The 26,980-nt window shown below is 33.1% G+C and overlaps 2 protein-coding genes across 2 annotated transcripts; one reads left to right on the top strand and one right to left on the bottom strand.

The window, feature by feature from the left end:
- The first annotated feature begins 1,528 nt into the window (after positions 1-1,528).
- Positions 1,529-2,296, top strand: LOC130903077 (uncharacterized). Its single transcript, XM_057815339.1, has one exon. It carries the CDS (start codon positions 1,529-1,531, stop codon positions 2,294-2,296), a length of 768 nt encoding a protein of 255 aa, XP_057671322.1.
- Positions 2,297-24,678: 22,382 nt separating this feature from the next.
- Positions 24,679-25,929, bottom strand: LOC130903078 (uncharacterized). Its single transcript, XM_057815340.1, has one exon. It carries the CDS (start codon positions 25,927-25,929, stop codon positions 24,679-24,681), a length of 1,251 nt encoding a protein of 416 aa, XP_057671323.1.
- Positions 25,930-26,980: the final 1,051 nt, after the last annotated feature.

The following is a 26,980-nucleotide window of genomic DNA, read 5'->3' on the forward strand; positions in this document are numbered from 1 at the left end:
TTTATTATTTTTAATATCCAAACAAAAACAATTCGTACGGCTTAAAAGAATTTGACTTCAAGTCATATCAAATTAAAAAAAAAAAAGCTAATTACCGATCTAATCGTACTGCACAAGAACGTGACGACGGAAATGAACGTGAAAGAATTCGGATATCACAAACGCGTGAAGCGCGAGCGCGACATTCAACTAATAATCGCGCAAGTTTGAATCGAGCTGCTTTCAGTTACGATGTATCAATTGACTACAGTAACTACCAATGTGTTGTTATTGGTTCTATGAACTCGGTTTGCTCACACTGTAAGGCATTAAAATACAAAAACGAAGCCAATGGATTATGTTGCGCAAATGGTAAAGTGAAATTGATACCATTGGATCCACCACCAGAACCATTGTACTCATTGGTTTCAGGAATAGGAACAGATTCTATACACTTTTTGACACATATATAACAATTGCTTTCAAATGACTTCATTTGGGGCAACAAATGTAGTTCGGGAAAATTTTATACCAACTTTCAAGGTATGTATTATAGCAGTTACTCATAATTATTTTAGCGAACAAAATTTTCTGTCACGAAAGTTAAGATGTGTCACTTATCTTCAATTTCTTAATCATTACGAAATATATCACTTAGTCATCATATTATATGGTGATTCAGTTTCAGTGACACTTTTATTATATTTTATATATTTGATAGATATTAGTTAAAACTAAATATATACTTTTTAAGATCAAATATTATTTAAGTTTGGTCACTGACAATCCATTAATTTATACCACACCATAATATTTTTCTTATTTACAGATACAAGGGCAAATATATCACAGAGCAGGTTCACTGTTACCAGTGTCAGATAGCGACAACAAATTCCTGCAAATTTATTTTATGGGCAATTCACCACAAGAAATTCATCTGCGTTGTGCACATAACAATTTAGTAAAGAGGTCTATTATAGAACAATTACAAACTTTATTTCATCAACACAATCAATTGATTATATTGTTTAAAACTGCCCTGGATCTGATGCTATCCGATAATCACAAAATTGTAATCAGAGCTGATAAAACACCTGCAGGTCAACATACAAGACGTTTTAATGCACCAACTATTGATGAAGTTGCTATCGTTGTAGTTGGAGAAAACTTGGAATCCCGTGATATTGTTTTACATCGTCGGAATGATCAATTACAACGTATAAAGGAAACACACCGCTCATATGATGCACTGCAATATCCCATTATATTTTGGCAAGGTGAAGATGGCTACGATTTCTCAACAAAAATGATAAATCCCATTACAGGTAACTAAAATATTAGTTTAGCTATGGCGATAATATTTCAGTCATTATATTATGTATTTTAATTTTATATTTGAATGTTATTAAAACAAAATCTATTTACAGGTTCTGAAACCAACAAAAAAGTCAGTTCAATGAACTATTATTCATACCGCCTAATGATTCGGGAAAATGAAGATAATCACATATTGAAATGTCGGCGATTATATCACAAATATGTTGTTGACATGTATGTTAAAATTGAAACGGAGAGATTAACATTCATCAGGTTGAATCAAACCAAACTCCGATCTGAAGAGTATATTCACCTTCGAGATGCGATTAATACTGATGGAAATGCACAGAATGTCGGTCGGATGACTATTCTTCCAGCAACATACATCGGAAGCCCTCGGCATATGCACGAATATGCTCATGATGCCATGTCGTATGTTCGTCATTATGGTACAGCAGATTTGTTCATCACATTTACATGCAATCCGCAATGGATAGAAATCAAGCAGGAGTTATTCTCTGGGCAATCACCCATTGATCGTCATGATATTACAGCCAGAGTCTTTAGACAAAAGTTGAAATCATTAATGGATTTCATCGTAAAACATAATGTGTTTGGTGAGACACGCTGCTGGATGTATTCTGTGGAGTGGCAGAAACGAGGATTGCCACATGCACACATTTTGATTTGGTTGGTTGAAAAGATAAGGCCAAATGAAGTTGATGCAGTGATATCAGCTGAAATCCCTGATGTACAAGTAGATCCTGGATTACATGAGGTAGTTATCAAACACATGATACATGGTCCCTGTGGAACTCTTAATCAAAATTCACCGTGTATGATGGATGGTAAATGTTCAAAACGATATCCACGGACATTAATATCGGAAACAATTACTGGTAATGGTTATCCATTGTATCGTCGCAGATCGACAGCAGACAATGGAAAATCAACAATTGTCAAATTAAATCAACAAGATATTGAAATAGATAATCGTTGAATTGTTCCATATTCACCCATTTTATCAAAGACATTCAAAGCACACATCAACGTTGAATCTTGCCATTCAGTGAAATCAATTAAATACATTTGCAAATATGTAACCAAAGGGAGTGATATGGCTGTGATTGGAATTGGTGCAGAGAATTCCAATGATGAAGTTACCCAATACCAAATGGGCCGCTATGTCAGTAGTAATGAAGCAGTTTGGCGAATATTTTCTTTTCCTATTCATGAGAGACACCCTTCTGTTGTTCACTTAGCTGTGCATTTAGAAAATGGACAAAGAGTGTATTTTACAACACAGATCGCAGTACAAAGAGCTGCTCAGCCACCATCTACTACATTAACCAGTTTTTTTGAGACATGCCAAAACGATGATTTCGCACAAACATTGCTATATTCTGAAATGCCAAAATATTATACCTGGAATCAATCCTCAAGGAGATTTATACGACGGAAACAAGGAAAACCAGTTCCAGGATATACAGATGTATATTCCACCGATGCGATTGGCCGGATTTATTCAGTACATCCAAGCAATGATGAATGCTTTTATTTACGACTGCTATTAGTCAATGTACGTGGCGCAACATCATTCCAACAGTTACGAACTGTTGATGGTGAATTGTGTGGATCCTACAGAGAAGCCTGTCAACGTTTGCAATTACTTGAAAATGACGCTCATTGGGATCAAACTCTCAATGATGCTGTAATATCATCACACGCTCATCAAATACGAACATTGTTTTCTATAATCATATCTACATGCTTCCCATCAAACCCAATTGATTTGTGGATCAAGTTCAAAGATTATATGTGTGATGATATTTTGTATCAAATACGGAATAGAATGGGAAATCCAAATATACAAATCAGTGAAGAAATTTACAATGAAGCATTGATTTCAATTGAGGACATGTGCTTGATAATGTCAAGCAAACTATTAATTCAATTAGGCCTGACCGCGCCCAATCGTCCAATGCATGACGCTTTTAACCAAGAGTTGCATCGAGAAAGACTGTATGATCTCAACGCTTTGAAAGAATTAATTCAAACAAATCTTCCACTGTTAAATGAACAACAGAAGTATGTATTTGAAACTCTTATGAAAGTAACAAATGATGAAACTGGAGGGATTTACTTCTTAGATGCACCTGGTGGTACAGGAAAAACTTTTTTGATTTCATTAATATTAGCAACAATTCGCTCACAAAATAAAATTGCACTTGCACTCGCTTCGTCGGGAATCGCAGCAACTTTGCTTGAAGGTGGCTAAAATTGCCATTAAATATGCAAAGCAATAAAACTCCAACCTGTAACGTTTCGAAGAACTCTGCAATGGCAAAGGTTTTGCAGCAATGTAAATTGATTGTTTGGGATGAATGCACGATGGCACATAAAAAATCTTTGGAGGCTTTAGACAGAACCTTAAAAGATCTACGGAGCAATAATAACCGATTTGGTGGTGCAATGATTTTATTAGCAGGAGATTTTCGTCAAACATTGCCAGTGATTCCACGATCAACGCCAGCTGATGAACTCAATGCATGTCTAAAGTCCTCCAATTTGTGGAAACATGTCAAAGTACTTCATTTAAGCAAGAATATGCGTGTCGAGTTGCAAAATGACCAATCTGGAAACATATTCTCTAAACAACTCATTGACATTGGTAATGGCAAATTACCTATAGACATGTTGACTGGCTGCATTAACTTTCCTCAAAGTTTTTGTCAGTTAACTCAATCAAAAGATGAACTTATTCAGAAGGTGTTTCCAGATGTTTCTCAAAATTACAGAAACCATGATTGGTTGAGCGAACGAGCTATACTGGCTGCAAAAAACATAGATGTAAATGAATTAAATTTCAAAATTCAAGAACAAATTACAGGCGAATTGAGGATATATAAATCAGTTGATTCGGCTACTAATCAAGATGATGTAGTCAACTATCCACCGGAATTTTTAAACTCGCTGGATTTGCCAGGATTGCCACCTCACAATCTTCAATTAAAGGTCGGATCGGTGGTTATAATGTTGCGAAATATCAACCAACCGCGTCTTTGCAACGGTACACGGTTAGCGATAAAAAAATTACTAAACAATGTGATAGAAGCAACTATACTCAAAGGAAAGTATAAAGGAGAAGATGTTCTCATACCGCGCATCCCAATGATTCCGACTGATGTGCCATTTGAGTTTAAACGACTACAGTTTCCAGTGCGGCTTGCTTTTGCTATGACTATAAACAAGTCCCAGGGGCAATCATTAAGTGTTTGTGGTATTAATCTAGAAAACCCATGTTTCTCACATGGTCAATTGTATGTTGCCTGTTCCCGTGTTGGAAAACCATCAGATTTGTTTATCTATGCGCCAGGTAATCAAACAAAAAACATCGTATACCACAAAGCACTACAATGATAATAATAATAATTATTTATGATTCACATGATTAACAATAAAGCGATTACTTACTTTTAAATCCTTATATATGTTTTATTTAATTATTTTTTATTCACAACGCCCTATCACCAGGGTGACGGTTCTGTTCAGGAGAATTTTTTAAAATACGTAGGCACAAAAACTGCCACATTACAAATCTTTTTGACAGGACGAAGTCTGTCGGGTCAGCTAGTTCATTATAATGATAGGAACGGAAATGGTATCTAGTTGGAAAAATTACTTATGTTTAAGTTTTTATACGTGAAGATTAGGTGAATATAGTTTAAGTTATGAAGTAAATTTTGACAAAAAAGGTATATTTTTTATTAAATATTGATTCTTATAGTAGGTATGTACAATTATTTTGCACATTTTGTACACCTTTGATTGATGTCAGAGGTTTGAACTTAATATACCTATATGTACTTGTGTATTTTAAAATGCTCACGTACACACCACAATGTTTTATTTTGATGAATATAATTTAAACAAGCTAAATGCTTTTAAGATGTTGGCAAGTATTTGATTATCTTTTTTAATAACAAGTATAGGCACTACACCAATACTGGAAGTAGTTTACAAATAATTTATTTTTTGTAAGTGAAGACTCACATAGTGAAGTAAAAAAGTAAATTGGTGAAATGAAAGTAATATTTGGTGGAAAATAGTAATATTTTAGCTGAATAAGTCAGTTATAGTAAATATATTAAGGTTAATAAAGTTAATAAACCAACAAACTAATGTACCCAGAAGAGAAAATACTAAACATCCCAAATCCGTAAGTCACGAAATGATGTTTCCAATTCCGAATCGACTACTGTTCAAACCCAAGTAATCTCGCATCATTCAGAAGTACAAAGGAAGTGCCTTTTCAAGGACGAAAATTCGGGTGTGACGTATGGAAATCATATCAGTTATTATTTTCAAACCACGTAATTTTCCTTTAGGAACTTTGATCGGTAAAGTAGCGAAATTCCATATAGAAAAAAAAAAAAAATTATTCAAAACGTCTGTGCGTCGTTTCCACTCGAGATTCTTTTTCTATTATTTGTCACGTTCCGTCTCGAGTGGTAAGTGTACATGGTCATTAAGTCTCGCCGAGGGTCGAAATATGATGAAGTAATTGATACTATACTTAACAAAATGGAAAAATGACAATTGAAAAAATATTAATGATATATGAGGTTTCTAAATTAGTTCATAATTCAGAAATAAAATGCGACAGTTTCTGGTATCTAAATTCAAAGACAAAGGTCTTAAAGAACTTGTCGTAACGAACTTTGAGTTAAAATTATAAAATGCGATGGACATCCTTTATATTAGCATCTAATTGAAGTCTTTAGTGTTAATTTCTTCAAGTATTACCAGAATTTCACTTCTCAATCGAAATATTTTGATACAATTTATATCATATATAGATTTTTTTCGTATACGAAGTTTTATTGTCAATAACTTTGTCATTATCGTTTGTAATTTTATAATTGATTTTCAAAACTATACAATGACAACGACGTTTGTCTCCTTTTGAATATACGAATAGGTCCTGTTAATTGTATTTAGTGCACTAGCAGGGTACATGGATGTGCACATAGCTTCTCAACTCAGATACAGAATATTCAGGAAAAACGAGTCAACATTTGTCCATACTTTTTTTCTTTGCATCTACAACTTTTCTTGAAATAGGGTGTCCAGTAAAAATCGTCGTCTTGTGTTCTTAGTGTCTGTTTATGGAAAAAAACCTTGTTTGTCCCACCAAATCCTATATGTACCCAAAAAAGACTGTTCGTTTTTAGTATGGAACTAGAAAAATCTAGTCTTTCTGAACGCGTTAGACCTCTTACTACTGACTACTATCATCGATTAAATCAAATCTGGTTTCGTTCAAAAAAGGATAATTAGTTTAGATCTAAAATCTGGTGTTCGCATTCTATAGCCAAGCTTCTGAGAAGTATCCTGGGTATATTTGATAGTGTCCTACATCGGTTCCAGCAAGTTTAGGCGATTTGGATCATTATTTTTATAATACTATCCATTATTGGGTGTTTGCGTTGAAATTTTTTTATTATTTCGTCTGTATTAACAACTTTATATCGTGTAGGTAGGTCCGTTGTTTGATATTTTGCAACCGAGACATTTTTCTTTGAAAATAGATATTCTGGACACTTATTTTTATATATTCACCTGAAAATAGACGATATTTAAGTCGTCTTGTGTTCTTAGTGTCTGTTTATGGAGAACAATCTTGTTTGTTCCACCAAATGCTATATGTACCCAAAAAAAGACTATTCCTCTTTAGTATGGAAAGACGTTTTTTGGAAAAATCTAGTCTTTCTGAACGCGTTAGACCTCTTACTACTGACTACTATCATCGAATAAATCAAATCTGGTTTCGTCCAAAAAAGGATAATTAGTTTAGATCTAAAATCTGGTGTTCGCGTTCTATAACCAAGCTTCTGAGAAGTATTCTGGGTATACTTGATGGTGTCCTACATCGGTTCCAGCAAGTTTAGGCGATTTGGATCATTATTTTTATAATACTATCCATTAATGGGTGTTTGCGTTGAATTTTTTTTATTATTTCGTCTGTATTAACAATTTTATATCGTGTAGGTAGGTCCGTTGTTTGATATTTTGCAACCGAGACATTTTTCTTTGAAAATAGATATTCTGGACACTTATTTTTATATATTCACCTGAAAATAGACGATATTTAAGTCGTCTTGTGTTCTTAGTGTCTGTTAATGGAGAACAATCTTGTTTGTTCCACCAAATGCTATCTGTACCCAAAAAAAGACTATTCCTCTTTAGTATGGAAAGACGTTTTTTGGAAAAATCTAGTCTTTCTGAACGCGTTAGACCTCTCCAAACTACTATCATCGAATAAAACAAATCTGGTTTCGTTCAAAAAAGGATAATTCGTTTAGAACTATAATCCAGTGCCTGTGTTTTACAGGCAAGCTCCTGGGAAGTATCTTGGGAGTTAATGGTATCAATTAGGATAATGTTTAAGTCTTCTTGCTTTCCTAGTAAGGCGAGAAGACTTTTCCTCAATGGATAACCATTATCAATATTATTGAAGATTTTTCAAAAGCCAAACATTGATGAAATCTATGCTATAATATCTGATGTTTGAATTTACGAAAATAGACGTTCGGTGGTCCGAGTAGTTTTAAAATTTGAGTTGTTTTCATGTGATAAACAAAAAAACTAACAGCGACATTTGCTGCATATACATCAAATAAATTATGTCTGCTTTTACATCCGTCTGCTCTTTGAAATGATATCGACTAAAGCACACGCTATTAATTAAAATGGTGTCATGCCGAATTTGAGATTAAAAGACATTCGCTTAGTCTAATGACGTCCTCGACGCCGCCCGTCTCCGCCGCCGGAGAAGTCCCTAATTTTTTTTTTCGTTTTAACCTAGACAACCGACTGTTGATAGTGAGAACTCCAATATCGAAACGGTTGATTGTGCAAACGTGATTATTATACGAGGTTTCTTACAAAAGTTCTCATAGATATTTGGAGAATCGGAGGTTAAAAATTAAACTCGTAGATTGAATTATTTTACAATTTTCTTATTTTATTGTGCGACCAGTAAAAACCACTTGGAAGCTTATTCTGTAGAATAAACTAAGGTCTCGTAATATATGTCCATTCCGGTCAGAAATACCGAGCTCGAGTCTACAACTGCTTTTCTATATTTAACAAGGACCGTCTGCCGTTTTTTATCCTTTTCCTTTTTGCCATCATTCCAGGTTATTATGTCCCATAAAACGTTAAACTCATTCGAAATAATAATCTCCATGTTTATTAGAGACGAAAAGCACAACGGGTGGTAGAGAGAGCTGCATAATCTCGACGTATTTATATATATTCCCTTAAGGGCTCACGGAGGTATTATCTTTATATTTTTCCGTATTTTGTGCTTTGCCATAACTTTTCTACGTCGGAATAGATGAATTGGTAGTTTAACAATGTTTGTATGTGTTTTTTTTGGTTGTTTTTTACAATACAAGATGATCAATTAGATTACGTAAAATTTCTTTAACGAATTTTTCTAAAACTATTACTACTTTGAGATAAAAGTGTCATCGAAAAATAAGTAACGAAAATGTTAGTCTCGTCAAATCCTAACAACGTCCACAAACTCCTTGTCTATAAAAGAAACAAAATTTTTCTATCTTTTTATTGGGGTGGTTTACTCCCCTTGTGGTTTTTGCTACATTTTTTTTTGGTCCTGTCTTCTCCTTCAATTCGATTTCTACAGGTATTTCCTCATCTGTCTTTGTTTCTTGCCCATAGACCATAGAGGTATCTATTATTCTTCTTACAAATTCTCATTATGTGTCTCGCCAAATTTAGTCTTTTCTATACCTCACATTTTCTCCTCCCAGTTCTTCCTCTATTTCTTTATTTTTTTGCAATCTTCTTCTTCTTCTTTTTTATGTATGACGGTTGTTGCGTACGCAATCTTAATAATTGTCAACAGCTTTTTGTTGCGACTAATGCGTCTTAGTACTTCGTCGTTGGTGATTCAGTCAGTCCAAGGTGTCTTCAAGATGCGTCTATAGAGCCGTGTCTCAAATTGTTTGATCGTTTGAGCTATCCAGGTGAAAATTTCTTTTTCTACAGAAGGACTGACCACAAATAACATTCCATGAATCCTATTCAGACGTGTAGGTTTAGATTTATGTTTGCAAACATTGACAAATACTTTTCGAATCATTTGATCTTGATTTCTTCATCTACAGTTTCAAATGCGTATTTCTGTGTCCTTATACAATATACAGTACGATGTGATGTAATCAGAGAAACTGAAACTGCAGTTCTAGGACTTTAGGAAAGTAGGACTTATAAACTAGCGGGAAAAAAACGAAAAACAGGAAGTTGTTGAAGGAAATGATCGAGGATTTTAATGTAATTATAATATTGAAGATAGATTCGACGTTTATGTGTGGATTTCGATTCAAATGTGTTTTTTTTTTGTCTTCCAATTACCTGGAACCGCGTATGTTAATATAATGGACCTGATAATGACCCTTTTCTTACATTTGCATTGTGCAAATACGGCAAATTTATGCATTAAATTTGCTCTCTTCTATTCAGAAGTTCCCTCATTTTTCAACATTTTACACAAATATTCTTTCGTTTCCTAAAAATAATTCTTAACACACAAAGTGATTTGCGAAATCTAAATTTGTATTTACATTAGTTACTTTTATTTTGAGGAAATCCATTTATTTTTATTAGCATTTTTAGACCACGCAATCCGATTCAAACAGTGTCTAATTGAATCTGACACCGCTCAGACGTATAAAAGAGAAGAAGGATATTTCGAGGTTATGATAAGTATGTTGGATACAAATAATCAATTGTAATAAATAAAATGTTTTTTTGAGGTTAAGTTAGTTAAATTTGACATCAACGTCGTTCGTATGTCAAATATTGATATAAATTGAAAACCGATATGTCTAGATTGAGAAAAGAGAAGCGTTGCTTTTGCGATGCAATTAAACCGGGTCCTTTGAGTTATAAACGCAAAATTATGGAAAATTTGAGAAATGAGACACCCGCTACGGATAGTAATAACGATTGTAGTAGCATCCCAACGAGTTCGAGCGCTAGAGATAATTCTAAACCAACACACGAAGCTACCAAAGAAGAAAACATCAAACATCGAAGAATGAAGAGATTTAAAATGCAATCGGACGGTGTTATTACATCTATTAATTGCGGTACGTCTGAAGATAATGAGTTTTCTTATAAAAAAGACAATGTTAAGGATAAAACTAAGAATAGCGAAAGAGTTTTGTTAATTGAAGCACAAAATGTAGATATTCAGAATCATTATTATACAATTTCTTAAACTATTTCGATTATTCGTATTTACTACCAACTCCGGGAGTTTCTTTTCCAGCCTTTTTCAAGGTAAGTTCATCCTCAAACTTACTCTTATTTACCGATACCTTCCATTTGTACCTAACCATAGTTATTAACCTCTAGTTTCTCACCCCTTTTCTTTCCAAATCAATCTTCACATCATCTAATATCTTTAGATCATTATTCTCGATCATCCAACTTTTATTTTCATTCTTTTCTTTCATTGTTTCTAACATAAATGTAACATAAACTTTTGACTTTAAACAGCCCCTCAAAAAAAATTCGCAGCAGTTAAATTTGGTGACTTATAACCTATTTCGAATTTTCCAAAACTTGAAAAAAACTCGTGGGGGTACATGATAGATTTTTGCTCAAAATTACATTATAACAGACTACAAAAATATTTTTCGTACCGTATGTTTGGTACAATAAACTCTATTTGTAGAAAAATCTGCGGGACTTTGAGCCGTAAGGGATTTTGAATTATTATAAATGTAATAACGAGGGAAACTATTAGTTTTTGTATGCACAACTCCGCGCGCGATTTCCCAGGTAGCTGTGTCAGAAATATACGTGACCACAAAACTGCATTTTCCAACTATCATATCGCTTGTCCAGTTCAAGACTGGTTTATTTCAAAAAAAGCGATTTCTCAGGAGAGCTGATTAAAGTTTATGCTTTTCTCTTCAATTGATATCCGATGATTGCATTATCCGAATTTTTTAAATTTTGCACGAATCATCACAATAAAAGTACCCCTCTATAGATTTACAGAGGTTTTCCCCTCTCTCTATACTATTTATTTTATGAGTAATTATGAGCAAAACTGCAAGATGATCCTATCTTGCACCGAAATATTTCAGGTTTTTATGGATAACTCCAGTTATTAATCATTCAAAAGCTGTTTATTTTTTATGAAACAAGTACAAAAATAAGAACAAAAGTGTAAAACATAATAAATATCTTCATGAATTCAAAAATCCTTGAGACTAGTGAGACATTTTTAGTGAAAAAAAGTCATGAGTCTTCATTCTCAGTGGTAACTACGTCTTTCTTCAGACTAGGTAGGCACTCTTATCACAAATTGTAGACAAAAAAAACATTTTCATTATTTTAAGATAATCACAGCTTATTACAAAATATGACTTTGTACAATAAATGCATGTAAAACTTTATATCTAGATACTACAAAAAGAGAAAAAAAATACTGTGCCAATTCGTTTCCTACTGAAGGAACTCAACAATACAATTACTTGGAAAAAAATGCATGTGAATACTTTTACAACTAGATACTTAAAAAAAGAGAGAAAAAAATACTGGGCTAATTCGTTTCCTGTTGTAGGAAATCAACAATACAATTGCTTTGGAAAAAAATGAAAATAATAATAACAGTATAAAATAACAAAAATTGTAGGAAAACCAAGGAAGCGATTAGTTTGCACCTTTTATAATTTTGTAAAACTCTTTGTAACACAGAGGCATGACAGCTACACCAGTGGTTTTTTTCTGGAAAAGAGAAAGAATTGCTTCTTTTTTTTTATTAGTGATGCTCGACTTTCTTGTATAGGCCTTGGAGAGTGTTACAGTTGGAGTGAAACTGAAACTACAAGAAGCAGATGAACTGCTTCGACGTTTCTTGTTCTGGTTTGCTATGTTGATAGATTTGAAATCTTGCTGAGAGAATGATGTTTTATATCGAAAAAATCCAGGCTCATCTTTGTGGGTCTCAATCACACAGATATCAGCGATTGGTACCTTAACACCGTCTTCATTGAACAAAGCGTCCTTTATTGTCAAGTCAGCTGTCAGCTTTGCTGGAGGTGTCTTCTTTGCTTGTGAGATGATAGAAATATAATTTTCTGGGACGTAGATAGGTGAGGCTTTTCTATATTTCTTTATAGCCCGTTCTATAACAGAGTGAACGTTGTCGCCCTCGTTTTGAGTGTGTCCAGTTACTAGAAATTTGTGCGCTATAGATCTGATATTTTTAAGCTCCCAAGTGGCAAACATGAACAGGGCAAAAATAAACCGGTTTTTTTGCTGACCTCCGCAGTTATCACTGTAAAAAATGACATCAACTGGGGTATTGACAGTTCTGTTTAGGTTTTCGAGGTATAACCAGATGCAACTGCCAATTTCGTTGGCACCCCGTTTTGCTTGGCCTTCATGCCACATGTAACAATATGTCTTCTTGGACTTTAGCTCATACATAGTGAAGTTATACACGTTTAATTTGGACACGTAATAAAAGGCTGATGATTCTCCTTGAGGGCAAGGCAGGGAAGTTTGTAGATCAAAAACGGTCACAATTTTATCTAATCCTTTATCTGTATCTTTTTCTAATCGAGCCATCTACTTTTCTCTTAAATGCTCTTGGTAATTATCTTCGAGCTGTGCTTTCTCAGATTCAGAGGCGTTCAGCAATGTTGAACTCGGTGTTGAATATGAAGACGTACATTGAATACTTAACGAATGGCTGGCTTGCCTCTTTCTGGACCTCGACATAATCACGATGCAGATCTGCAATAGACTTTCCTCCTTCAATGTACTACTTTTTACTATTCGATCTGCAGTAGTGGCTTTCGAGGCGAGGTATGGAGTTGATGTGATTTTGTACACCTTCCTTCATCTCAGGTGGAAGAGTGGGTTGCTTATGGTGTTTTCCTCTTTGGTCTGATTCAAAAATACCACCAATGTTGGATTTTTTTTTTCTTATCGCAGTGTTGAGAGCTCGAGCACTGATATTGAGAGTGGCCAAGAAGAAGATCTTGCATACACGTATTTTTTTCTTATCAATAGTAAAATAAAATACTTTGTTAAGGGCTCTTGGTGTTTTATCTAATCGGCCGTAACGGTATCAGGGGGTTGATTTCAGAAAGACAACTGTTTAAGAACGCTCTTTGCAAATGGATATTGAGAGGTTCCAGTATTTAGTAAAAATTTCTATGCGCGTTTCCTCGCTTATGTTGGCTGCACAATGAAAGCGACATTTAGTTTCATTGCACGGTGGCTGTACCTTCCTGGCTTCCCTCAACTTGACGAATTTTTCTTTGGAGCCATCAGGATTTTTCCGCACTCCCAATGATTCGTAACTTCTTCCAGATATCTCCATAATAGATCACTTACCAAGAACAATATTACTAAAAATTTCAGTGTTAAAGAGGGCTATCTCAGGTTGTCTCCAATAATTTCTGGAAATTTAAGAGCTAAAGAGGGCTATCTAAAGTTGGCTCTTCCTTGAAGAGGATAATCTAGAGGGAAATAAGTTAATTTACCATTCAAAATAGAGCCATTATCATAATAGTTCAGTTTTGTACTAAAGATTGATATGAAAAAGTTACTTACTGTCGGTTTATCACATAATAACCCACTATTCCACAATAGAACTCCACTCTCTCTATGTGTGGCAAGGATCAAAACTGAAATGATTCACTCTTGCACTGCCCCCCCTCCACAAATCAAAGATGGCCCACTTACATGCACTCCTTCTAGGGGTGATCCACTAAGTTTTTTAAGAAACGGTCTTACACAGAGTTAGTAGAGGCAATTTGAAGATAATTCATGCAAAAAACTGAAAATCGCTTTATTTTGAGTTAGACTAGTCTTGAACTGGACAAGCGATATGTTAAGTCAAGGAATCAATCCGATGAGTTTTAAACACGAAAAAAAAAGGATTATGATAGAGTGTCTTGATAAACTCCACTTTAGTAATGAAAATAATGAATTGTGATTTTCTGCATTAGAAGATAATCTGTAAAAAATACATCGAGGGAAAAAGAAGACATGTACTCAAAAGTAAAAGGAGTAACAGAAAGAGACATATTCAAAATTATACTTATCTACAATTATTCTACATATCTCATAACAGTAAAGGGTGACACAGAGTTGAAAAGCTAAGAACAAATGTGGAAAACATTGAGAAATACGGTCCCCTCAAAATTCTTTATACATATAATTAATATTAATTAGATACCTTCCATACAACAGCTGTAACCCTACATTTTGATGTTTAGGTCTTTTTTTGAGAAGAATAATGTTCCCTTTTCGTTCTCTCAACGTTTTTGCTTCTATTAGAATGATATGATAACAACATACTTTCAACTGGTTGTTGAGGTGCTAAAAAAATAAAACCTAAGTGTGTGGATATGTCTCGTTGGAAACTGCATTACCTCACCCAATTCAAACAAAAATGTTTCTTGAATATTCAACAACTCTAAATACCTTTGACATGGTGTACAATAAACCATTAAGTGGCATTACAATGTATTCGCTAAGCTAAATTTACACTCAACTAAGTCATATGCATACAGGACTTTTCAGGAAAATTCTTCATTTTTCATTCAGTTTCATTGGCAGATATAGTGTTGAATTTGTACAAAGTGATTAAAGTGATGAAATGGTACTTAAGTGACTTGAAAGTTCTTATTCAAAAACTGATAAGACAATAATTTGAAATAATGATGGAAACATGACATAGCTAAAGTTATTTTCTTCAGACTAGTTTGAGATTTTCAAAGGAAGTCACCTAAAATACTTAACAAAATATATGATTTAATATCAAATATTGTTGAGCAACTAATAATTATTTTGAACAAGAGTAAATTTATTGGAAAAATATTAATATTTAAAGAAACATCAACTCATCAATTCATTCTTCACAATTGGGGTAGAGTTCCTTTGAAGAATGTAACCAAGCAAAAATTACTCAATATTTTATTTTCTTACCTCAGAAATATGAATAAAAGAAGTAAGATGGGTCAGAACAATACGAGGATCTTTTCTATCACATATTTATTGTGCAGAAATACCACAGTTCATTTGAATGATCTTTATCTTGCAAATCCATAAGGTAGGTACTCCAAAGCTACTAAAGGTCCCCATGTGAATCCATAAAAATGCTTCTATTATATCAATCATTATATATAGGTAAATATTTAAAAAAAGTGTTGTTGGGGATTGTTTTAATCAAATTTCCAAAAATATTATCTAAATGATAGAATCACTGCAAAAATCTTCAAAGCGGTTCTATTCTTACTACTTCAATAATCTAATTCTTTTTTTGTAACTGGACATTAACAGACATTACAATACAAACTTCCAGGCCCAGTTCAGATCAAGCTACAATAGTGAAATTGATGAATATGTTAGAGTACGTACAATTCTTCTTTATTCTTGCCAATATCTTAAAAACATTTAGCTTGTTTACATAAAACATTGTAGTGTGTACGTGAGCATTTTCAAATACACAAGTACGTATAGGTATATTAAGTTTAGGTATACTGTCGGTTTATCACATAATAACCCACTATTGCACAATAGAACTCCACTCTCTCTATGTGTGGCAAGAATCACTCTTGCACAGCCCCCCCTCCACAAATCAAAGATGACCCACTTACATGCACTCCATCTAGGGGTGATCCACTGAGTTTTTTAAGAAACGGTCTTGCACAGAGTTAGTAGAGGCAATTTGAAGATAATTCATGCAAAAAACTGAAAATCGCTTTATTTTGAGTTAGACCAGTCTTGAACTGGACAAGCGATATGTTAATAATCATGTCGAACCTGCGATCAAAGCACTGCTACTAAAAGATATAAAAACGGAACTTAAATTTTGCATATACCTCGTAGTATTCAAAGCCTCGTGATATTTCTGACAATTCCGGTATTAAGTTTAATCACAAATTCAATCGGATGAAGATTTAAATTAATTAAATTTTGAGTCTTAAACTGGTATTTGTTTAAACGTAATAGCACCCCAAAAGCCGTTGGGTTATAAAACGACGACGCGCAGTCATATTATTTTTAAATTACCCAATCAAAAAAAAAAGAATTGAATAATTGACGTTTCTTGAACAGAGACGATTTTTCAAATTTCAAAAATGTTCATTTGTAGATTATTTAAACCTACGAACTTTTGATTTGAGGTTAACTCAATAATTAAATCACCCCGCGTTGTTCAAAACGTACCGTTTTGATACTGAATTCGAGCTTATGACGTTATTAAGCTTTATTTTTGATAATGAGGACAGTTGAGCTTTTGTACTGTACAATTGATCTCGAAATAATGATTGAAATTGTACTTTTAATTAATTAAAGAGAATCCAAAGGAGCTGATATCAGATCTCATCCGAGTTTGTGTGTAGTTTTGCCCGTTTCTCCAAGGATATATTCAAAAGAGAATTCTCTCGTGTTTCAATACGAAATTGTTTGTAATGCAAATTCAGTTTTATTATAAAATTTCGTTTCTATATACGTGTATTATAATCAATTTTAATCTCAAGACTTCCTCGAAGAGCTCCATAATAAAAACATCTTATTGTTCCCCATATGGGATTTTACGATGTGTCCAGTATAGGCCCAGACTTGGACCAAGTGTCCTAAACTTGGTGGGACTGTGATTTAAACCCGGTTGGGATAACGTATAACTATCATTTATGTATCCCAATAAAGTTGGGATAAAGGATAACCATCATTTATGTATCCCAATAAAGTTGGGCTAAAGTAAAACTATCATTTGTGTATCCCCAGAAAGTTGAGCTAACGTATAACTATCATTTATGTATCCTAATAAAGTTGAGCTAAAGTATAACTATCCCAATAAAGTTGGGCTAAAGTATAACTATCATTTATGTATCCCCAGGAAGTTGGGCTAAAGTATTACTATTATTTATGTATCCCAATAAAGTTGGGCTAACGTTTTTAATAAAGTTTTTTTTTGAGAGTTATTCACTACGCATAACATATTGTGGTGTTTGTTGATTTATGTATGTCAAACGATTTGACCATACATTCCTCAATTTTTTTTCTTTGGTTCAACTTTTTTTATTTCTTTTTTATTTACTCAATGCGTCTTTCTCGCGCGTTTTCAGTTTGTGGTTTAACGAAATGGGTCATGTGGATAGTTTTTCATTGTAATTTCAACTAAACACTGTCCCAGTTCTACCAGAAGATTACGTAGTTTAGGAGTTATTCCCGTCGCCACGGCCGTTTAAGGGGATCATCTTCATCGGAAAACCGTAAAATAGCCGCATTACAACGAAGTCCCGTATCACCTTCCAGACCATTTCCGTTTTATCGTAAGATATATGGAATATACGTCAGAAAGTAACTTTTTTTTAATTCTTCCAATTTGGACTCGCATAATATTTTACCAATAAAACGATTGTCGATGTGATTACGAAAATAAATATATTGTATGAAAGGAATTCATATAAAACGACGATTTTTATAATGATAATCCACTGAAATGTTTACCTGCAGTTTTTGAAGACGACAACATAGATATATAAAGGCGAATCAATCAGTGAATTTGTGAATGTTGTCGATTTAGCTGAGGAAGCTTTACAAAGTCTTCTTCAAGATCAAAAATCCATAGTGATTCTACGAGGTCCAGATTCGAACAACTTTATTCAACAAAATCCCCACCTAGAGCAGTTTTTCCAAGACTTATTCGACAGGTAGAGTTTCACAGAACTTCAAGACAGTTTTATTTAGAACATGGTTCTGTTTTGTAGTTAAAACTTTCATTCATTCGACGTAGAGGTGGTTTTCCTTTGGTTTTGTAACAATTTTGATATATTCTTCTTTGAAACCAATTGGTGAGTCGATTGCTTATCACTTTTTGAAAAGAGAAATCACTAATTGAGTCGCTTTGCGTGACTGTTCAGTGGTTTACGTTCATTTTCCAAATATTACGAAGATAGGAACGAAATTTTTAATAACATGATGACTGTTTTATCATTTTCGAGTGTCGTTTCAAATCCGAATGTTATATGCAAATCAATATTATACCCCGTATGGATATTGAGGATATTATTTCAATTTTCATATTTATGCATGCGAACTTTTTCTTTAACAAAACATTGAAGTATCTATTGAAAGAAAACCAAATAAATATCTACGTAGGGCAATAATTAACTGAACTAACAAATAGAGAATCGTGTAGATATGCCCAAATACAAATTGATTTGTTGATTATTCATACATAATAATAATTTCGCCTAAAGGATAGAGGAACATGTCCGCCGCAAAGCTGCGGTTCGTTTTAATACTTTCCAGCCCTGTGGGCTCCGGTAGTTGCTATGCATAGATAACGTCCCCCCATAGATATAACGAATAAACATGGACGTCGTTAAATAATTATTTACTAAATTTGTATAAACACATTCCATAATCGGAAATATTTCCGATTATCAATTTCGACACCTCATGGATTTTATAAATTTATAGGTAAAATAAATATTGTTCACGGTGGGTTCAAGAAGTAATTTTGAATTAAAGTTCAAGCGATCATTTGTTAGCGGTACCTACTCTCTGTATTTATCATCAGTTAATGAGATTCGTCTTTAGAAACTTTGTTTTCCAAAAAACAAACTATAATTTGTCTTTGGGAGTTGCCATTTCAAAAAAAAAACACAATTCGTCTTTAGAAACTTATTTTTTTAAGAAAAAACTGACATTTGTATTAACGAACATTCTTTTTGAAAACCAAAAACATTTGAACAATTATGAACCAAAATTAGTATTTAGAATATTCCGTTTTTGGAAAAACAAACCAAAATTTGTATTTAGAAACTTTATTTAAAAAAAATAGACATTTGTTTTAGGAGACTTTCTGTTTCATTAGAAACCAAAATTTGTTTAAACAAACCTCATTTTTCCAAAAATAAGATGAGATTCGTCTTAAGAAATTCTGTTTTTCGAAAAGCAAACCAAAATTTGCCTTCGGGTATTGCCATTTCGATAGAAAATAAAATTCGTATTTAGAAATTTTTGTTTATGGAAAAACAAACCAAATGTTGTGTTTAGAAACTTTATTTTTCAAAAAAAAATAGACATTTGTCTTAAGACACTTTCTGTTTCAATTAGAAACCAAAATTTGTTTGTACAAATTTCATTTCTCCAAAAATAAGATGAGATTCGTCTTTACAAACTTTGTTTTTGGAAAAGCAAACCAAAATTTGCCTTCGGGAATTGCCATTTCGATAAAAAACAAAATTCGTCTTTAGAAACTTTGTTTTTCGAAAACAAAAAAATATTATCACAAGAGACTTTCTTTTGAAATTAGAAAGCATATTCAGAAACTTCAAAAATAAACCGACGTTTGTTTTCCAGAACTGTCGTATTCGAAAAAACAAACGAAATTTGTTTATAGAAACCGTTTTTTCCAAAAATAAATTGTCTGTTATCATAAAAAAATGTTGGTGGATGTTTTATTTAGATAGACAGACAAACCAACGAATTGATTAAATAATGTTTGTAAAAAGAAAAATTTCTAGGAACCAGAAATAAGTGGACTTAGGGAGAGATACATAACCTCTAAGGAAAATAAGATCCGAGATTATTTTATATATCAAACAATACATGTGAACGTCCATTTTCAAAATAGAATAATTTCGACTATTTAATTAACAATAATTGTATTCAACGATCTAATTTAATGAACAGTTACAACAAAATTTCTCTGTAACACAGTTTATAAACTCGACGATGAGGTTCACCTTTTGTTTTCCATTTCCAACTTTTTCCCTCCACGCTTTTATTTATTAAGGAGGATGAATTAATAAAAACGTATACAAAGTAAAGTTTTACAAGCCGTTAGAACTTCATTTACATCCTCGAAAAAAAAGACATAAAATATCCCCCAAAATAAAATACGTTGCGAAAAATATTCCGAATAAAAAAATTCTCAACGAGGCCGTTTTAGAGAAATTTCAGTGTAGTGGGTGCTCACACAAGTACCTAGCCTGACCTAAATATGGCGGTAGTTATTTGAAAAATATTAGAAAGTACACAATCTATACAAAACTTTCATTTGAAAGGCGTTAGCCTAAATAATATGAAAGTTGAACTGAATTCTACGCAGGGCGAGATTGCTAGTTCGTTATAAACAGTAAAATATTGTGTAGCAAAGTTTATACGAGACCGTACGACCTTCGAAGTCCAAATGTTTCAATATTGAAGACTCGATCGTGATGGTATTGATATTTTACTGTAGATTTTAGTTAGTAGATTGATTTACTTTAATTTTTAATTTAGTTAAAATCCGAAAGATAAATAAAAAGCCGACAGTTTTCTTTGCGGAGTAATGTTCCACAATTTCTACTAAACTGGTAAGACTAACGAACAATATAAATCAGCTTAACGTCGTGGCATTAATCTAAACGCCAGAAGGGATTAAATTTTGGTCTAAATTGGTATACCTTTCAAACGGTTGGGATTTTTGAGTCCTTATTTCACACTTGACCGGAAGAAAGATGTGAATAATTGCTTAGGAAAAACTTTTTTCTTATATTTCAAGCCACATTTTCTGGAAATTCGAATTTCATTGCGTAATGTAACGCTTTGGCATATCTTGACAATCAAAACGATTACCACTTGAATAATCGATCATAATCGATTATTATTTAATCGTAACTAATCGATTTTTAGCCAATTACGTTTCTCAATTCGTAAAACTTAATATTAATTTAATTTAATTCAATACTCAAACTTTCTATTGGATATTGTTTGTTTTATTAGGGGTTCGTGATGTTTTTTTATGACTTCTTGAAATTTAAAATATCCGTTTATACGGATTATTATACTGTTTATACGAAATGTAGAAGTTTATTTCGTGATAAAGAGTACTGCATGGGATTTATTCATAAAAAGCAGTGGCTATATAACCAAACAGACTGAATACATTGTTCACGCCGATATAGATTGACGCTCGTTTCGATAACCAGTTATATCATCTTCAGAAACTGAAGATAAACTGTGTATTCTAAGTGCATTTAAGCCCTCGAAAGCTCCTGCATAGATATCTGATTTTTCGAAAGCTTTGTCTGACTTTTGTATATGTTAATATTTAATTTCTTATTTTTTAGACCTTTTAATATGTTTATACTTCTGAATTTTTTTGATTTTTGGAGTCTTTTGTTTTAAAAAACGTCAAATTTTTATTTGTATTTCAAAAATTACGAAAATAAAACGGAATAGGCCTAGAATCAAGAAGAAGAAGAAGAAGAAAATTCAATGAAATAATGTCGAAAAATAGACAAAAAGGATACTAAATATGTAATTGTTATTGAAAATTTAATAAAAGAACGTCTAAAAACAAAAATATACATAACAAAAAAAAGTAACGTGTAAGTCTTACATTAAACGGAGTCAAAGAAAAATATTTAACAGTGTAATATTTATTTTAAAAAATGGTAGTTTCGTTGTTGTTGAGTTCCAACCTAAAATTCATCACCTTGTATATGTTGGAAACGATAAAAAAATCAAAAATAATTGCTCATAATGGATAGAACAAATTTTTAGAAAAATATAGAAAACCAAACACGTTTATCGGTTAAATAGTCACGCCCCGATTCACATCAATTTGCTTTGTACGTTTTTTTTGTTGACGTGAAATATTTTTGGTTCATGGTTCATGCGCGCTTTTTGCACTTATTTTTTACGACCCTTTTTCAATTAGAGTTTATTGGTTCGTGTTTATGTATCCATCTTTTTATAGCGAGAGGAATAAATATGCATTTTTTGCAAATTGATCATCGTAATTTTGAATAATTAAAAATGTAATAACAAAACTCGTTTACATTTTTTAAACATAAGAAATCCAAAAATGATAATGTATAAATTAATATTGATATAGTTTCCGCGTCCTGATCAAACCCTGTATAACAGAGTTATTTGATAGATACTTGAGTTTCGTGATACGGCAACACTGATGTGAATACATATATGAAATCTGTCATTGTCATCATAAAGTTTGACATTTGTAATGGCGAACGAGTTGTTTACTACGATTTTCGACGTAGATTAAACCAATGTTGAAGAATTCGGTGATGAAACCCAATCTCGCGGACGTTGTTATGAACCCACGTTTCATCTATAACATAAAACGGTTTTATTTCTGTTAAACGCTCGATGTAAACATTTTCGCGTCGATGGTTTTGTTTCAATGTGCGCAAACGCGGCATCCATCTTGTACTCAACTTTCTAATGTCAAAATTTTCAGTTAAAACACGATGTACATGTCGAGTATGTTTGCTATGAATAAACTGAACGATCCACGAGATTTCAGAAAAGATAATCGTTTTCTTCTCACTTCTCATTTTGAAAACATCGCTATACATGGTTTTCCCTAGCTAGTATCTAAAAGATTCAAGAATGAATGTTACAACGGGACGTAAAAGTGCTTTTTACGACCCCCGATATTAAATAGAATCATATATTGCAGAATTCTACGTTTAAAAACTACACCAAGAAAAATGTTGAAAAACTCATCAATTTAATCGAAAGATATATTCGAAAGACTATGGTAGAAACGGTCTAGAAACAAACAAAACATCATAGAAAAGAAAAAAAGGAAGTTTCAAAACGCATCTAAATAGGAAAAGAACAAATTATAGTCAAAACAAATAAAAATTTAAGCGATTTTTTATCAAATTGCAGCGTTTTGTTAGTTTAAGTTGAATGAAATTCATAATTTTATCATATCTGGTATACGAGTGAAAATTCTCTAAATCTGTTGATTGCATTTTAGATTTTAAACCATGCAAAACATTTTAAAAAGAATAATTTTTTTTCGTAATATCAACAATTAAAAAGTTAGAGTAGGTAATTTTTAATTTGTTACATGTTTCTCAGTGTACTTTTATATAAAACATAGAAATTCGTAATAAAAGTTGCAGACGGTGGTAAAATGAAGCTGTTAAAGTAACGACGATGTTCAGAAACTATAATTTTGTATAATGTTCAAAAAACAACAACTTATATATATTTAAATAAATTTATTCATACAATTTAACAAATTAAAGTTATTTATTTGAAAAAATGATTGTTAATAATAACAGTATGAGCTCTAATAGTAACTATTCCAACATCATCTAAATTTTCGGGATCATTGTCTGGTTTTTCTTCACGATTAGAAGTATTGACAGCGTCTTCATCGAAAGCTACTTCTAGTTGAGGTATTATCGTATCTTCGTTATCGTTTTCAATAATAGTACCCAGTTTGAGATCTTGTTTAGAACTAGAAAGTTCGCTTAACATAATAGGTACCTTCAAATCTTCAACGCTTCTTTCAACTGAACTCACGAATCTTGGTGGTACTCGAGGTAATTTCTCCAAAAATACAATGGGGAATGTACATTCCGTTTGCGTGGAAGTATCGCTGGTTCTTCTTCTCAATATATTCATGTTCATTATTATAATAAACGTTTCAGTAATTATGACAGATGTCAAAACAGATCGGTCAATTTTGATATATAAACTGTCAATTATTGCTGTAGAACTAGGGGAAATGTGCCTATGATGGACCCCTTAAGGAAATATCATTACAACTTTTTTAGTTTTGGACTTATTAATTTTTTTCACATGAAAATATATACTTAGCTCGAAGTTTATTATAGTATAGGAAGATTTTTCTGCCAAATAATTTCCTGTTTAATAGCATAGCTATTTTTAAAAAAGTAGTCGAGGGGTCCATCATTGGCACACATCTGCCCATGTCGGACCCCTTTAAAATAAATGAAAAAAAATGTCTTTAAAGTTTTATTAGAAAAAAAATATAGAACAAACTAACATCACGTTAGGTACAGAGCTCACAAATAAAAGACTTGCAATGGAAGGAAACACCAGCGCACTCATTATGGCACCACGAGTTACATTTTTGACAACGAATCCACTTTTCTTTTGCACGTGAGTGCGAGAATAACTCATTGCAGTAAAGGCAGCTAGCATCATCATCTGAGTCATCTTGTCCCTTTTCCAAAAAGTTCTCTAAGGCGGATTCATCTTCATCAGAACTATCATTTTCAATGACAAGTTTCCGTTTTACTATACTGGTTTGTTGTTTTCTTATCTTTGTTTCCTTTTCTATAACCTTCTCTTTGAGTTCATGAATTTCTGGTGTTGAATTCAAATGACCAGTTTTTCCCCTTCTTCTGCATTTTTTTTATCAGTACCAATTGCTACAGTTTGAGGGGGAGGACAAATTTCCTTTACAGAAATGTCGAGAACTGACGATGAAGACATGTTAAAACCAGATGTGGATGGGGTTTGAATTTATAATTCCATTTGGTTCTCGATGATATCTCCTTGAGCCTCGGGAATCTGCTTATCCGCTGCTAAATCTGGTGCAAACTGCCAGTCCTCGAAGACATGAGGATTGAAAGGATGAATGCCAGTCTTTTTGAACGAATTTATTGCATTTGATGTTACAGCACTCTTCAAATAAGCTTGATTGAGAAGACCTGCTATTTTGAATTGAGTCACTGCCTTCCCCGGGTTTTGACGAAGCCATAATTGAATTTCTTGATCAAAATACATATGAAGAGGACGGAAGAATCCTACGTCCAATGGTTGAACGTGATGTGAACAATCTGCCGGGAAGCAGAACACAATTACCCCATTTTCTGTTGCAAACTGAAGAGATTCGAAACTCTTATGGCTACTGTGCCCATCTAGGAGCAAAAGAACCTTATTGTTATTAGATGCTTTCGTATACTTCACGAAATGCTTTAGCCATCTACAAAAAATTTCACTGGTCATCCAACCTTTTTCTTGTACGAAAGCTATGCTACCAACGGGAGCACCGTTCATAAGCTCATCGTTCATCCTTTGACGAGGGTAAATAAGAGCAGGAGGGATGTAAGTGCCCATGACATTCATTGCGCACACTACGGTCACGTGCTGCCCACGCTCTGCACTGCTGAGTGCACCAACTTGCTTCCGACCTTTTGAAGCGTAAATTTTTTGACATTTCTTTTGGACCGTAGTCAAACCTGACTCATCCATATTAAATATATTTTCGGGAGGAAAGTTGTACTGCTCCAGAGTGTTAGATAGTGCATTGAAATAGGCTTGAATATTAGGCTTGTTAAAAGCCTGGGCTCTAGCTAATGATGTACTTTCTGGACTACGCAAAGAAATTCGTGGATTGCGCTTCAGGAATCCCCTCACCCATTTCCAACCTGCCATTTTTGTTTCACGATTGAAACGATGCTCTATTTTATTTTTTTCGGCTACTTCGAATACCATCCGCCGCAAATATTTAGAGGTTAAACCAAAAAAACGTGTTTCCATATCAATAATATATCCTGCAATCTCCTCTTCGATGGCTTTAGAGAAAATTGCGGTTCGTCCTCCCAAATTACCCTTGGAACTGTCCTGTTTAGCCAAACGCCTTCGCAAAGTTGTTTTGGGAACATTGAAGGTCTTTGCAGCCAACTTAAAGCCCATACTGTGATCTTGTACGTTCTCAATAGCCTGTCGCATATCATGCTCGTCCCACTGTTGTCTTTTTTTGGATGCCATCTCTATAAATGGAAAAGAAAAACTACTAAAACAATATATTTATTTTGTTTATTTCAGTTCCAATGATGGACCCCTGGTCCATCATTGGGATCCGTTAAGTAGTCCATCAAAAGCCATATTGCATAAATCAGATAAAAATCCCAATTTTTTTTGTTCTCCGCCATAACCTCAATTTTTACTCGCCAATCAACATGCAACAGTTCTATCAAGCTGTAGTAACAAAATCAGATTCTAGCTAAGAGTAAAACAAAAGTTATCTAACATCATGCCATGCTACTTTGTTATATCAATACATACCAATTTCAATTTATTTATTTATTTTCACAAAAATGGTTTAGATTCGCAAGAGCGCTTGTAAACAACTGACTATAAGCATCAATCAACCCAACCAATATGGTGGTAGTGTAATATGCGCGGTAAATTTGAAAATATAGCTAGTGGTCCATCATTGGCGGGGGTCCATCATAGGCACATTTCCCTTACAAAAACCATATTTCAAATATTCAGCAATGTACTTACGTTTCGGTTTTACCTTCTTAGGGATTTCTTTTAAAAATTCTCAACTAGCCTAATGGAAATAAGTTTTGCATTGAGATGTTTATTATTATAAATTATTGATAAATGAATTTTGTCTTATCACTTGTTTTTAAATAAGAACTTTCAAGGCACTTACCATTTAACCAATCTAATCACTTTGTACAAATTCAACATTATATGTGCAAATCGAACTAAACGAGTAATGTCCTCAAAAGTTCTGATTGTATGTGAGTTGGTTGAGTAATTATAGATTATAATGGTGACTAGCTAAAACGTTGAAATAAGGTGTGAGAATGCTTATCGTTTCAATCGTAAATGAAAATGATTTTGTTGAATTTCTCTGAGCAAAATTGAATCCTATTTTACAAATTATTTTTTTTAGTATTTTAACATTATGCTTAGATTTTATGTTTAAGGAAACTTAACATTTAGTTGAAAGATATTTTAGAAAAGGAAAAGTAAGTCGTACCTCTGTTTTATGACCCCGGACACATGGGTCACACAAAGGACCTTT

The sequence above is a fragment of the Diorhabda carinulata genome, chromosome Y (assembly GCF_026250575.1).
Source record: "Diorhabda carinulata isolate Delta chromosome Y, icDioCari1.1, whole genome shotgun sequence".
Classification (NCBI taxonomy): Eukaryota; Metazoa; Arthropoda; class Insecta; order Coleoptera; family Chrysomelidae; genus Diorhabda; species Diorhabda carinulata.

What these genes read in the sequence shown, in the direction of transcription:
- LOC130903077 (XM_057815339.1), top strand. Translation starts at nt 1,529, where the DNA reads ATGTATGTTAAAATTGAAACGGAGAGATTAACATTCATCAGGTTGAAT.
- LOC130903078 (XM_057815340.1), bottom strand. Translation starts at nt 25,929, where the DNA reads ATGGCATCCAAAAAAAGACAACAGTGGGACGAGCATGATATGCGACAG.